Below are 16,191 nucleotides of genomic sequence, written 5' to 3' on the forward strand. Positions count from 1 at the left end.
TTCAAATAAGGGATCCAGAGGCAGGTGTCCAGCACTGGGAGGTTAAGAGAGTCTGGCTCTGTGGATGTGAGCAATGTGATGCCAGCAAACAGACCTGGACCATTAACCTGTTTAGCCATGATGACCACTGACTAGACATTCCAAAAATGAACAGTCCTTTTGTTAGAAGCCCAGAAGAAAAAGTGTTCTCTTGCACAACTGAAAATAGCATTGCAATGAAAATATGGAGAGCTCTAATTTCAAGCTGCATATGCAGCCTTCAATCTTGTATTTACTATCTTTCCGTGACTGGATTTTGCAACCTGAGTTACACAAACATAATTTTATTAAATTTTACTGAGGTGCAGTGAAGTTTAACACAGCTGGAAGGCTATAAAACTTTTTAAAATTGAGTTTTGTTTTATAGAATTTTAGTCAACAATTTTACGTAGGTGGAAAAAAAAATCTCCATTTTTACAAATCAATCTCCCAGTACTACTCTCAAGTAAGCAAAATCAATGGATTTTTTTTCTGACAAACATCAAAGCTCAGGAAGATGTTTGAGCTTCTTTCACTAAAATATTGCTTAAAATGAGGTCACTAACAAGAAATGCTTTGAATTCAATGTTTAATCTCCTTGAATTTAGTTAAATACCAAAGTACTGAACTAAATTATAAATATTAATATGATTCTAATTAATCCTCAAAGTAGTTTACTTAGAATGTACTTGAAGAAAAGCAGAAGAAAAATGAAGTAGGTTTTTTTTCTGTGTCACCTTATTTGAAGTATATGGAATGACTTTTCATTTTGAAGGTCATTCTGCTGTTGTAAAATAAAGTATTCTGTTTCTGGACATCAAAACATTTTATTAATAACACTATTTAGTTGATAGCATAGAGTCTTATAAGATACTGGTCTTTTCACAAAACAAAATACTTTCCCAAGAATCAGAATACTGTCATCAAAAAAGCAAACCTCCATTCGTTACAAAAAAGAGTACATCAGATAAACCTCTTTCACAGAAGAGAGACTGTTCTAAAGGAATGATACTAATAAACTAATAAACGAATAAAATACCTTATCATTCAAAACCAGCAACTTAGGATCATTGTAAAATGCAGGAAAAAGAAAAACCCAAGCACTATTCAAGCTGTTTCAAAAGCTTCTTTAATTCTAAACAAAATCAACTACTTCATGTTAACATTTTGTGCCATCAAAAATAATTAATTCTCAATAGTACATTTTAGGAAAAAAAAACCCAAACACAGTACTGTGTATTTCACTGTAAGCTTCAATATTTCTTTTTTTCAGCAGCTGTACAGGGAGAACATACCTCTAGGCTGTACGGTCAGGTATACAACAATTCGTTGAGATCCAATAATGTTGACAGCTTGGCATTCATACTGTCCCTGGTCATGCAGAGCAACCCTGGAAATCCTTAGGGTTCCAGAGGATAGAACTAAGTGTCTTCTGTCAACAGACAACTGGCCTCCTGAAACACAGAGCAACAGCATTTACTATTTATAGCAGTGCAGAACAAAGTCCCTTTGTGTCAGAAAAAGGGAAATACGAAGATTTTAAATTTGAGAAAACATTGGAAAAAATTCAAGTCTCTTAAAAACAAAGTTTGAAACATTTACTGCTCAGAAGATAAACATGCAAAGCAAACAAAACATACACATGCACACGACCATAATCCTGATCTCTTCTCTGTTTGTGGTAGAAATAAATATTTTTGTTTAAGGAGCATGATAAAGCATCTGAATGAGAAGGCATCTTAAGAACACCACCAACGGGTATTACTGTTCTTTTCATATTATTGCCATGTGTGTAAGACACAATTCATTTCATCTGCCTAGGCCATCTAAGAGAATCCAGATAAAAATACATACAGCCCTGAAAGAATGGAATATAATGAAAATTAAACAAAAGGTACTTCAGTGTCTGTACCCTTTTCTTTCTTTCTAGACATTTCATTTGATTGCAGCAATCTTGGTAGCGGGAAAAACAGGGACATTATCAACATCAAAATGATCAAGAGTTTGTTAAAAATCTGCTTTACCTACCATAACATAGAATTCCCCAAGAGTTGTTTTGCCTGCTAGAGCTATTCCGTTTCATTCAACTGGAATATTTACTTACTGATAAAACATCCACTACAGTATTTCTTCCCCCTGGATTTGGCTTAATACCTTTACAGCCACAATCTCATAAACAGTCAGCAGAGTGTACCCCAGTGTTCCTGTCAATGCACATTAAGTGACAGAGACGCAGTTATACCGATGCCATTTACAGGTTGGACTGTTCTGGTTTCTGAAGAGAATACATCCCACCTAATTTCAAGTCTCCAGTTAATGACAGTCATTTCCATTTCTTCTGCAGAAAGCCAGCACTGTTTGCCACGTGTGATTTGTCTCATATTTCTTACACATTTATTTTTAGGAATCTATTATGGAGACATATATTTTAGTGACTCTTACTAAATAATGAAAAATGCTTGGGCAGCTAGCTTCTGTGGCACACCTTGTCTTTTATAGCTAGAGCAGAAAGAGATGAGCCCTGTTTCCTTCACAGACTGAAGCATCTAAAGAAGTACATGCAATTCCTTTCAATGCATGAGTGATTCCAAAATGACAGCTAAACTATTCTAATAGTTTAAAAGTAAAAACAGAACAGGCTTACCTCCTTTAGTCCAGGCAATAACAGGCTGCGGATAGCCTTGTGCTTCACAAGGGAAGTCAACAGTTTGTCCCTCAATCACTGTTTTGTCTTGAGGAGTGACAGTAAACTGAGGTAGAGCTACAGAAGAGAAAATGAACTGGTTAAAAAACCACAACTGAGAAGTGCACAACTGTCTGAAATTGCGTACCATTTCCTGTGTGACTTGAGTAGCTCATATTGGTGGAAAAGAGATGCTAATGGGTCTCTTGTATATGGTGACAGCTATAGGACAGAGAGTTAAGGCAGCCACTTGTGCAATAGGAACATCTCCCTCACGACCTGGCCCTGGCGTCAGTGAAGGCCTCTGGGACCTACTGCCATAGATTCAAAATAAGTGGTACGGTAAGACTTGCAGAATCAAACACAGAGTGTTCCCTGGATTAAAAATACCTTCTTCTCTTTCTCTCAAAAAATCCTCAGCTAAATTGTGGAGAAAATGCAATGTAGTCAAAACCATCCTGAGCCAGTTGTTTTCTTCTTTACACAAAAGGAAAGCAGTGAGTGGAGTGTGGGCCAATTCCTGCAGTAACATCATGGCATTATCAGTGTGAGAAAATTTATTCAGCTCTCAAAACACAATCATCCATTGGTGAATAATAAATGAACAAACCACGTGGACAAGTTGTTTTGTATAGCTTTAAAAACTGAACTTATTAACAAAGAATTTACAACCTAAACTCGTTGCCAGCTAGAGATCTTAACATGAGAACAGAAACAAAGGTTTCTCAAAATGTTTTGCAAATAAAAGTTCCAGCATAAAAACATTTGCATAAAATATCCTCCATATATATAGGAGACTTTTGATATATTCTTCTTGAAGCACTTTATATTCATATTATTGACATACAATACCGAAATTATTGCAGTCACAATAAGTTAGGGTACTTTTGACTTTGTTTTGCAGAAAAGCTATGCTAACACCTCAGCTGGCAGAGTGATAGTTTCCATGAAATTCAATAGAAAATGTTCCCACATTCCCTGAAGTGTCTGCCAAAGAAAGGCAGCACAGATCTGTACTTGGAACTCCCATTTCTAGTACTCCAGGCAAAAATTCTGATCTCTAGGATTGCTGCCTGTTACAGAAAAAAATTAATACCCCACAAATTTGACACTGCATGTTTATTCCTACAGGAAAACAGAACATAATAAGAAGTAAACATTTCAAAACACCAGTGATTAACTTCTGAGAATAATCAATGAAACTTAACTTTCAGAGAACTAGCATATAATGTCTTTGAGTGAAATGTATACCAACTTTCCTATGGATTACACTAGAATAGTGTGATTAAAAGAAAAAAACTCTTAGGATTTTAGTTTGGCTCAGACAATTCAGAAAAAAAGACAAAACCACACAATCTAAAGACTATGCTCTTCCTAGTATGTTTCACAGCATGCCACTCCTGGTTTAACATTACTTACCTTGGACTATGATGTATGCAGTTGCATGGATATTATCTATGCTGTTAGTTGCAAAACAGGTATACTCGCCGCTGTCCTCCTGCTTCACATTTTGTATGTAAAGGCCTCCTGATGGAGTTATTGTGATGCGAGGGTCACTTGGTAAAGGGGTTCTGTCGCCTTTGGTCCAGGTAATTCGTGGCTGAGGGTGCCCAGTCGCACTGCACTCCAAGGTAACACTCTCTCCAACTAGCACTTCTGTATTTTGCGGATGAATCACAAAACTTGGCCGGGCTGTGAGGAAAGAGTAATGCTCAAGTATGATTTTTAGCTCACATAGCACTAATTTAGCTGAATAATGCAGTAGTCGGGGGAATTGAGGGATTTTTTAATAGCTCTGTTCAACATACTTCTAATCTTGGTGCAAACTCTGCCTCACTTTAAGCCTTATCTAGCTGCAGACATTTATAAATATCAAGCTAAAAAATAAAAGCTCATATAATTGCACTGATGTTTTTTCTTAACTCCCATTAAAACAATTTTCAAACATTTCCTTCTCATTTGCTGATCTTTATAGAGGGCTCTTCAGAGGCACAGACACTGACACCCAAAAACAAACTGGCTAAAATTGCCGTAAATGCACAAAAAGACAAAACCCTTTAAGCTACATTCTAGTAACTTTTCCCAACTACATGTGTGCTTTGCAGTGACACTTGAAGTTTACCCGATGCTGAATGTCAAAACAAAATTTTCTCACAGCAAAGTTTGGAATTTAAAAACACTACAGTCCTGGACAGGAATTTAGTGCTTGCGAACATGAGGCACTGGCTAGACAGAGATTCAGGCTAAAAAGTTCCTGAGCAAGGATGGCTGCACAGGTTGTGCAAACTTTCACAAGCAGCCTGTTCAGAAGCTTGTGGTTTTCACGTATCCAGAGAGAATATTATTGTACTGAACAACATCGCAATGCAACAGCCTCTTTTCCTAACCCTTCTACAACGCTGATTTGCATTTTTGTTCTAGGAGTATAATAACTTCATGATCTAGTTCTTAAGGTGCCCAAGCACAAGAAATCTACATGTCAAGAACATGCATGAGCCAAAGCACCTTATTTTTAGCAATCTTCTTATCACAACAATTCTGTGTGAGTGCAAAACTCCAGCTTGATATTCTTTACCTGGTGACTCGAAGTATCTAAGTGTAACTTCCTGAGTTTTCACTTCTCCAGCCACATTTTTTGCCATGCACTGGTAAATGCCTTGGTCTGTTTCTTGAGTATTCTGTATCATTAACGTGCCATCATCTAGCAAGTTTAGGCGGGAATCTTCTTTCATACTGAGCTCATTACTGTGAGGAAAAGAATCTGCTGGAGCTAAACCTTTAAATCACAAGGACAGAAAACTGCCAAATAATAAAACCCAAAATGTATTGCCCAAAATAACTTGGGGGAAAAAAAGTTTTAGCATGTTAAGTAAAAGAATAGAACTTTTCATTTTCTCTTAAGAGAAGAAGAGGAAAACCAAAAAACAAACCAATTTTGCTTATGCAAGTATTACATCCTCAAAAAAACCTGCAAAATACTTTCATGAGTAAAAGCTTACAGGGCAAAAAGTGAACACAATATACATACCTGGTCTCATTTTCTTTTGAGGCCGTTCTAACTGGCAAATCGATTTAGAATGTTCCCGATGGAAGTACATAACTTATGTTCAACACTCAAGATACTTCCTACTAGGAGGGGCATTAGCTGCTATAAAACCATCTTTGTGCCAACCTCTGGATTGCTCAAGGAGCACTAATGAAAATTTGTATAATTATAATTTGTACTGGCTTGAATCATGAGTTAAGATCAGGTCTTCAGGCTATGTCATGGATACATTTCTGTGACATTAACTAAGAACAGTTCAGGGTTTTTATTAAAGAAACTGTTTCTCCATCCCTCATCACATGATGGAGAAAGCACAGAGGAGGGATGAGTTCTCACCTCCTATGTACAAAACTCAGCCTGACTGCTGATCTATTCAACATACCGCTCAACAGGTCAATGGCTTTTGACTGAAATCTTGCCATATTCAACTACCTTGAAAGAGCTTTGCTCTCATTCATGCAGCCAGGAAACAAGCCAGAGTCAATAATCCCACACCCCAAGCTCAAATTTCTTCTTAGAACTCTTTCATATGTGTATTCTGAATACATGTTTTCTTTGTTTATTATAAAAAGTACATGAGCCAAAGAAAATTTTAATGAAATAATTATACCATCCAAGTTCAAGGCTCTGTTCTTGACATAATCCATAAGCGCTGGACCCTTGCTGCACTGGGGTTCTCACTGACATCAGCACAAAAGTACAGAACGAGGACTCTGTTCCATTTTATCAGCAACTAACAAACTAAAATGGTTCATTTGCCAATATAAAATGTGAGGGAATATATTTTCCAGATCAGGCTCTCCGTTTGTATAAGAGCATTATTAAGCCGAAGTCTGATTAATCTGGTGGTAAACCCACAATTCATGTGAACATCGTAAATTGACATCAGGTTAAGGGCGGGTGACGTGCTGCCACATGGCCAGTTCAGCTGCGCTGTGCCCAGTGCTGCTAGAGGGAGGCAGGCACTGGGCAGAGCTTGAGCAGCTGGACCTCAGGCTCCTGAAAGACGCATGTCCTTTGTAGGCTCTTTCCTTCATCTCCTAAGCCGTGATGAGAAGCAATGGAGAAGGTTGCCCAGAAAGAGCTTGTGCCATCTCCAACCTTGGAGGCTTTTAAGACCCAGCTGGATAAAGCAACCTGGTATGAACCTGCTTTGAGCAGAAGTCTGCACTGGAGACCTCCTGAGATCCCCTCCAACCTGAATTACCCTACAGTTCTGTGATATAAGCACTTGCCTGCCTTCCATATACTGGTCTGGGGAGCCTGGAAATTGGTATCTCCCTCCTCTCCTGGTATGGAGCTACATCTCAGAGGAAAGCTGCCTCTGAGAAGCTGGGGCTCAAGGAAGACCTTCTCTGAAACCTAACTCTTATCCAGCTGGAGTACTTTAAAAAAGTACCTTTTGCTCTGCCTCAAAATGTAAGGCAAACAGACCTGCACTGAGTATGCAAACACTAGCTAAATACACAAGCTGCATGTGCAATGTTCATATTGGATTGTCTGGTACTTACATGTAAATGATTTACAGTCTTACAGGTGTGAGCAACTCTGCAGGTACTACTACAGTTGAAAACCTTACCAGTAATATTATAGCCATAAATTAATAGTTTCTAAAGTTATCAGCTCTTTAATGTTTAGAATTTCTAATAAAACAGATACAGGCCATTATTTCTTAATATACTTCTTTTAATTGTGTTTCTGCTGTAACTATTCCATATATTAGCATGTAATGCGTGTGAACATGAACGCAGAAAGGTACACACACCCAGACAAACATACTTATATCAAGATTCTCTCTTCCTCTTTAAACTTACTTGTTTCGAAGCCAGATAATTTCTGGTTTAGGATTGCCTTCAGCTCTGCAAGTGAAGTACACTGTATTCCCTGAGGTAACGTCCACATCCTGAGGCTCTGATGTAATTCTTGGCCTCTCTGTATCAACAATAAAATGTATAAAGAACTCTTGTTTTAAAACTACTAAAGAATGGTAAATAAAAAATATTCCATACACCTTGCAGAAAAACATTTTGCACAAATGTTTGAACTTAAAATATTTATATGCTTAATCAGGATTAAACACACTAATGCCTATGCAAGAGTGATTGTGGGCTTTCTGACCTCCTCCATCATTCCTTAGGACCTTTTAGCAGACTGGAAATGGATTGTGCAAATCTTTATCAGGTTCTAAAGTAGCTATTTTGTTTATTTGGACAGAGGCTCAATTTGCTTATGAAGGAAAAACTTTAAAGCAGCAAGCACAAGGGCCATTTAAAATAACTTCCTCTAGATAAGTATCAGTGCCTAACCTGCCTCCTAATTTGTCCAGCTTGCTTCCTGCAGTTTTCATATCCAGGCTCCGCAGATGTGCAGAGAGGATGATGCCATGTGAATTATTCTTGCATCAAATCCCCTTTTCACTATCTTTTTCAAGAACCCTGTAGACGCTTACAGTCATAATTCTCATGATCGGAATTATATCCAACACATAACCAAAAGGCCAATTTACTTATTTTGTATCTTGGCCTCATCACGTGGCTGGGCAGGCAAATGTCCATAGCTTCATGAGAAATCTGAGTTTTGATTTTGGAACAAAAGAGGTGAAGGGCCAAACCCTGGTGTGGCCACGGGGCCAAGCCTTTGTACCCTTAAGCTGAAGGAATACAGGCAAACAAAGGGATTACAATAAGTGATTGATCCATTAATCCTTCAGTGACAGAGGGTTTCAGTGCCTGTGCAGGGCACTCCTTGTAAGTATAGCAGAGAAAAAAAAAGATCCAGTGGCCTGACCCCGATTCCAATAATATCAACAAGACTTCTAACAATAAGGTCTGTGAAAACAGGAGCAATTCTGCCAGCTTCCTTCTTCCCTTTCCCTTGTACAGAGGGGAATAAAGGACACCAAACAATATTATCATAACACCAAAGACCCTAGTTGACAACCCTTTTATGATTCAAAACTGAAATATAAAAAGGAGAAATAAACTCTTTCCAGATAATCACGTTTAGTTCCTCAATGAGAAATTTCAAACATGGCTGTATTTGTTTCATTAAAGATAGGCTGAGGGGTAAAAGCAATCAGTTCTGTCAGAAGCAGACAAAAACTGAGAAGGAACACAGGGAGATTTCTTGAAATAACCAATATTGACTAGGGGTGGTCAGTGTTATTGAAGAGAACAGAACAACAAATTCTAACACAACAAAAAAGTTACAGTTTAGGTACATTTAACACATTAAAGAAGCCAGCAGGAAGTGGTAAACCCACCACAGTTAAGTTCTTCTGGTGTTATCGTGGCCACTGATCTTCCCTGGATCCTTCGTGGATACTCACAGGTAGCTGCTGCTTGAGCATTACCCGACTCTGCATATGTCTTCAACAGCTCCGCCAGCCACAGGATTTCACAGTCACAGTGAAGAGCGTTTGAATCCAAACGCCTGCCCAAAACAAGAAGCAGTCACAACACCTGTTAGCAAGCTCCAACTATTTTGTTAGGCTCAAAATGGTTCCACAATACCAGCAACACCTTTATCTGTGAACACAGACAAGGGGCAATATGAAATACAGGTGATGGTAACTTGCTTAGATGCATTCTGGTAGTCTTTATTACAAAAACGCGTATTATTTTTACTGCACGGGTAGGTCTGTGTTCAACATAGTAAGCATCCAAACAAAGTTTCTTTTTTAATCCCAGCATTCAATGAATAAATCAGGTTTTATTTAGATGTTATACAAATTTTGTTTAAATAAGGAACTTTCACATTCTCCCCAAATTTTTTTTTCCGTTTAATTCTTATTACTGTAGTAGTAACTTCACAGCTAACCTGACATTTTTACAACTTCCCGTTTTACTGATCAGGCAACTGAGACAAAGACCCATAGTTCTATTTAAGCATTAAGCTCTCGTTGAGTTCAGCGGGTCAGTAACTTTGTAAAACACCTGCCTATTGGAGATAAGAACCATAAATTCTGTTGACTTGCTTTCCAGTAGTGGAGGGCCCTGTTACTACATGGAGCGCTGAACTTTATGGTGGAGGGCCCTGTAAGAAAAAAACCACTAAGTACAGAAATCTGTACCATTAAATATATCTGTATATATAAAGGAAATAAATCTGCATGGCAAAGCAATCTCAGTTTGGTACCTCTTTGTGGGTCATAAACTTTTTCATCATTTTGGCTTTTAATACTTTTTTTAACCACTTGTAAAAATGCCCAGACATCTTTTCTTCCCTGTTCTCCTAAGAAAAACAGGCAAGAACAAGCAAAACTATTTTATAAGCTACTGTACAGATGTCTCCCAGTATATCAGACGTTATTGGTAGAATTTAAATCTAAGAATTTAAATATGATCTTTAGGGATAAGCTGTCCCAGGTCAGAAGCCATCAGGTCAGTCTCACTCAGTGTCCTGTTCCACTAATCGCCACTACTAAAACTCCCCTTCACCTATGTATTATGTGAAGAAGAATCTCCTTCTGTTCACTTGAACTCCACAGGACTTTAAGGGAGGTGCGTGAAGCAGCTCCTATGGAAGGTGCATTCATCATCAAAATTTATTTTGTTCTGCCTTTTGCCCTCAGTTAAAGGTACAGTTTCACAGCTGTCCTAAACCAACAGTGCCGCAGGACCATCTTCCTGTTACGCCCCGTGCGATCTCTCTTTCTGGTAGAGCTGGTGCTGTGACTCACTGCACAGCACACCCTCAGCAGTCCTCCCGGAAAGGGGGGAACGCATGCATGACTGCCTTTCTCAATACGGCGGTCTTGGATAATTTAAAGAATGTTTATCCTAGATCAGTGAGGGATAGAAAACCCTCTGAAAGTCACCTTACTATGGTACTCTTATTGAGTTCAAGTTTTCAAATGCTACCAAGGGGCTAAGAAGCCTCTAATTTTCCAAGTTAATGGCATTTCAAGAAGAACGGCTTCTGGAGTTGCTTTTGAAAGTAATACTGTTATTCTGAAACCACTGAGCACCTTTTTATAACCATGTTTTTATCATCAGCTAAGGACAAGTAAATCAATTCAAAGAAAACACCAAAATAACCAAATATTGAAAGAAATCATAGAAGAATCACCCAGTAAGACATAGACAAGAGAGGGAAAACCCTCCAAAACAAAACAAATGAAAAAACCCCAAAGAATGATCCATGCTTATTATTTAGTCTACACAACATGACCGTATGATTACAAATCATTCCAAGATAGGAAACAAACAAAAGGATTTAGTAAGTCACTAAAGACAGTACGGTATGAAGCAATGGTCTCAATCTATCTACGTAAACAACTAGAGCACGGCTTAGGAAAAATTATTTAATATTTAAAACAATTACACAATGGAAGGCATTTGTAAGGACGATAAATATGGCAAGATGAGATACAGTATAATTAGATTATTTAAACTTTGTTTAGTTCAATAAGGATTCAATTTACTTACAGTCTCTTCATAGATTCTAAGTGACTAAATGTTCCAGGAATCAAATGAGCTATTCTGTTGTTATGCAAAAATCTGTTAAAAAGCACAGAAATATGCATGTAATAATTCAGATTTTGAGATGTACTCATTTCATTTACATCCTTCTGAAAGTACTTTAAGATAATTTTACAAAATGTAAAAAAAAAAAAAAAAAAAAATCGAAATTTTTCAGCAATTCATTCGCAGCTATTTTTAAGTGGCCTCCAAGGTGTATTTGGTGTGGCCATATGGGGGAAAAAGAAGCCATAAAAAGACAAAAAACCCAAAAGTAAGGGAATTTATAAGTATCCAAATTAGAAACTAAAAAAAAAAAAGAAAAAAAAAAACTCGTAATATAAATCTTCTCCTTCTTCATTCATAACATTTATTTTAGGCCAAACATTGATCACAGCTCTTTGGGAAACAGTTTTGCAATAGAAAAACATACCACACTCAATGCTCACTTCTGCATGCCTCTAAGGTCAGCCTGACCAAAGTGTCCTTGGCAAAGACTATGTAGCAGTTACAATAAAAAAACACATTAAAAATAATCTATAGGAATGATAAAAATATTATTTTTCAGTTTCAGACATTTGATTTAATTCAAACAAAGAAGCAAGCTGACTTCTGAATCTTACCCCAAGAAAAACAAACTTACAGCCTTTCAAGTTTTGGAAGATGGGTAAAGGACTCAGGTTCCAACGTTTCTATTTGATTAAAGTGCAGATACCTGAAAACATGTTAAACAAAAAGAAAAATACTGAAACAGCTTTTGTAATGAAGTTGAAATATTATAAAGCATTTGTTATTGTTTACGCAATGTTTATACATATAAATGGTGATGGTGATGTAGTGCCTCAACTTTCTTCTGTTATCATCTGAATCCTGTACTTGAATCTGAGAAATATAGACAGAAACACCAAGAAGGGTTTGCAGACCACTGTATAGTGTGTTTGTCTGTGTCTGTGTGTCTGTACTTACATGTGCAAAAAATATTGTTTGAAAACCATTACTTTGGAGATTTTGGAGATACTACTTTGAACACCCTTTTGCCAAGTCTTCTCTTCATTAGTATGCATACTTGAATAAATATATATGGAAAAAATATTTTTTACAGGAAAATGTTGCAGGTTGTTTAGAAAACATTTACAGCTTCCAACAGAATAACATATTTAGTGGGTAACTGTTCTCATTGCTATCACATTGAGTGAAACGTTCAAAAGGTGCTGAGAATTAACCTGCTCTTGCTCTAGTCCATGATTACTGGCATTTAAAACTATGAACGCCCTCAAAAGCTCAAGAGCCAAACAAATTTGTAATATAAAACCAAGTTTGACTGAATTGCTTTTAGACAAAGGGCTTCCCAGCAATTGCTGTACAACTAACCACCACAGCTGTGCTCTGTTTGATGCTCTGCTGATGCTTATGTAAGCTATTAATATCATACAGCAACAAATATTACACAGCTGTTAATCCTGTAAAACTGAACAAGTCTAACATAACAAGATAATTAACCAGATTATAAATCTGGAACTGCTATGAAAATGGACTGCTAAGGCAGGATCATGCCAGCCTTGACTATGTTGCAGGGGTATTCCATAACTTTGCAGATGAGAAATCAAGAAGTAATTGATAGGGCTTGCACAAGGAACTGTGAAAATGATTTACAGACTTTGGATCCTGATTATATCCAAATGTATCCAGACCTCCTGAAGTTTCCTATCTGACCTCTGACAAACTCAGGAACATCTGGAGAATGTGCATATTTAGAAATCACTGTGGGCTGGAGAACAAAAAAGCCTATCATTTAAAAACAAAGAGAAAATCTCAGACCCCAAAATCTCCTGAAAAATTAATCCTTCAGCATGAAAAATAAAAGGACATGGGAACTCCCTTGTGCTGAAACACCGCACATGCTCCACTCCCTAACTTGAGCCGAATGGTCACCGCAGAGAGGAAAGTGGGAATAAGGGGCAATTACAGCAGAGTCGTTGCAGCGAGCCCTGGAAGGCGCGTGTGGCGGGGAAGCCAGGCACGTGCCTGGCAGTGTCCCAGATCCCCCGCCAGGAGCAGCACGGCCCAAGCGTGAGCCAGCGAGCGATGCCAGGGAGCAATGAATGGGGACCACAGAAAAAGCCAATAAATCAGCACGGATGTGATCAGGCACATCGGCGCGTCGAGTCTGCTTATTGCCAGTGCAACGCGTGGCCACAATTTGTAGTGAGCATAGAGTATGATCCTGTTTGCATAAGGAAACAAGTGTGTTATCATGCTGCGCCAGCCAGTCTTCATCTCCCTTTTGAAAATACAGGCCAATTTAATCTAAATTAAAAAGACAGACATCTCAAAGGCAGATACTTCCTGCAAGGTTCACTTGAATTGACAGCAGAGAGAAAAGAGACCTCAGTTAGGTCCAGCCCTGAGGAAGGATGGGGCCAATATCTGCCCCGCTGGCAGGGCCCGGCCATGAGGCGGGCAGAAACAGCTCGCCAGGAGCCAGGGCTGTGCTCGCCCACCTCCCCAGCATTAGCAGTATTTGGGAGAGGACAAGGCAAGCTGGGGATCACTGCAGTGAAAGAGGACAGTGGGAAAAAATGGACACAACTATAGGGTTTGTCACTTCTTCTGAAGCAACTTCGATTTTGGAAAAAATTACGTACACTACTTCTTGTGCAGCCAACTGGGATTTTTTCCTTTTCAACTTTGCTAATTCTACTGGCATTTTTATGAGTCATGCGCACCTTGCAAACATATCTCCTAATCTTCCCAATAAATTAATCTCTTGTACTTCTTTGGCATTGACAAGGCAAGATTCGTAGGTGCAAGTAATACTTCTTACTAGAAAAACATAACGTTGGTAAAAGCTGTCACATTGAGGCACGCAACCTCTTCTTCAGGTCCATGGATCGGAAGTGAGATTAGCAAACAGAGAAAAAAAAAGGACACCTCTCTGAGATGGCCTAAGTGATTTATATAAATCATCAAACTCAAAGCAACAGCTCATAACTGCTGTTTAGTATTCAAGACTACTAGAATTACAGACATAAAGAATACTTCATGTGCCTGAAAACTCATCTTGTTTTTCCAACCAAATTAATCAGTCTAATTATAACAAACCTTGCCTTGTTTACAACCTCAAATAATCACAAATACAACTGCAATAACTGAGGCACTGAAGCACATTACAACAGTTAACTTCAGTTTATCAGAAATCATGTTGCCTAAAATAGCTCCAAAAATCAAATCATTAAGTCCAACTCAAAAATACTCTTAACTGCTTCATATGACAACTTAGTTGGGTTTTGCAGGTCTTTAAATTATGACCTCAAAAAAGTCCTGAGCAACTTGTCAGGCAATATATGAACAGAACAAGGTGTTAAGTATGTTGATAAAGTAATTAGCAAGAAGTGTAATTCTAAAAAAAAAAAAATAATAGATGCAGAAACCAGATTGTATTGTAAGTCTACAATAAAAAGAATAAAAAATGCTTGGCTTTATTACCTACACTTTAATCACATTTTATCACTTAGGTTTATTACTCACATTCTTTTCTTCTATGTACCACATTAATGCTTTTGTAAAGCATTTTTAATTAATATGACAATTTCTTGGACTGGAAATTCACTTTAAAGGTAATCATATTCAGGAAATAATCTCACACTGACATGTCTTTATAGACATCTTTTACATTCAGAGTATAAAATGCTCTTAAAAATAGTAGAATGATGTAATGAATTTGATATTAAAAAGACTTTCAAAATGCAAATTGAAAGAAAAAGCATGCAAGAGAGATTTTTAAATACCCCTGTGTCTTCCTTTTTTAATTCTGAACGCACTATCAAGGGTGAAACAGACGGAAAGGAAACACTTAGAGGGAAAAAAAAGTTCAAAGCAAACTCACCTAGAGGAAGATAAAGGTTTGATCAAATAAGCATGGCTCAGATTTTTTCTTTCTTATTATTGATCTTGGAGGAGGAACATTTACAGTAAAATTCAGTCCCAGTGGCATTTTTCACAGCACTAAATTTAGGATTATATCTTCTGTAGCATAGTATTTTTGCAGAGGATTACTTTTGTCATATATGCCAATTGTTCACTTCTAATAGTATCTCCACATCTTTGGGGAAGTACTTAAAATTCATTAGTTGAGCATAATCTATGTTCTTAATATTTAAATAGCATGTTTGCCATTTTGATTATTTTAAAGTGAATGAACAAACATCTTTTTTCCCCCATTTATCAAAGAGCTTTTCCTGCCCAGAAGTATGACAAGAAGTAACTGACTTGAACCACATAGAAAGAGACTTAAATAAGATGTTACAGTAACGATATAAAATATTGGAATATGATACTTAAGGAGATTATGGAATCCTTTCTTTAAAGACTCTTTAAATCAGGCTAGATAAATATCTGTTTCCAGCCATCTAGGTTTGCTGTCCCTGGCTGATCTTACTTTAGAACAATAAGGATGCACTTCTCAAGGCCCCTTTCAAGCTATTTGGGTTTGTTTGTCTATTAATTAATTCTCTTTCATTATACCTTACCATAGGTATTTTTAGCAGCAATACGATTTTAATCAGGTTCCACTGTGATAAATGTGCATAACTGCTCATATACACTTAGGCAAAAACCAGGAACTCTTTGTAATATAAAACTTAAAAAAAATCATAGCAACATTTCAAAGCTACTGAAAATTGAACGGAGGGAAATTTGAATTGAGGGAAATAAAATGAATATAACAACCTGCATCACTACACGTAAGATAATGTTTTTATCTATTAATTTCCCCCAAAACACGTAAATGTGTACACAAACTACAGCGTAACTCTAATAACAGCTTATAAAGAGCAAAATTACTATGTTAGTGTGGAAGTTAAAAGAAAATGCATTAGTATTCCTCTAAGATTAGGTAAACAGATTAAAATAATTCCATTAGTATTTGGGGATCCCACTAGTTAAGGACTGCAGAGAACACTTTTTGTCCCCGATACATAGAG

At 37.4% G+C, this 16,191-nt stretch overlaps 1 protein-coding gene across 1 annotated transcript in view; it reads right to left on the reverse strand.

The window, feature by feature from the left end:
- The window catches only part of PXDN (peroxidasin), an 88,786-nt gene that overhangs the window by 31,621 nt on the left and 40,974 nt on the right, over positions 1–16,191 (reverse strand). Inside the window, exons 5-12 of the mRNA XM_064447976.1 lie at positions 11,853–11,924; positions 11,177–11,248; positions 9,010–9,179; positions 7,562–7,679; positions 5,277–5,446; positions 4,121–4,393; positions 2,663–2,779; positions 1,314–1,472 (exon numbers count right to left, since the gene is read on the reverse strand). Coding sequence (XP_064304046.1) covers positions 1,314–1,472; positions 2,663–2,779; positions 4,121–4,393; positions 5,277–5,446; positions 7,562–7,679; positions 9,010–9,179; positions 11,177–11,248; positions 11,853–11,924 — 1,151 coding nt within the window. The remainder of the gene's footprint in view (positions 1–1,313; positions 1,473–2,662; positions 2,780–4,120; positions 4,394–5,276; positions 5,447–7,561; positions 7,680–9,009; positions 9,180–11,176; positions 11,249–11,852; positions 11,925–16,191) is intronic.

This window comes from Phalacrocorax carbo, chromosome 3 (assembly GCF_963921805.1).
Source record: "Phalacrocorax carbo chromosome 3, bPhaCar2.1, whole genome shotgun sequence".
Classification (NCBI taxonomy): Eukaryota; Metazoa; Chordata; class Aves; order Suliformes; family Phalacrocoracidae; genus Phalacrocorax; species Phalacrocorax carbo.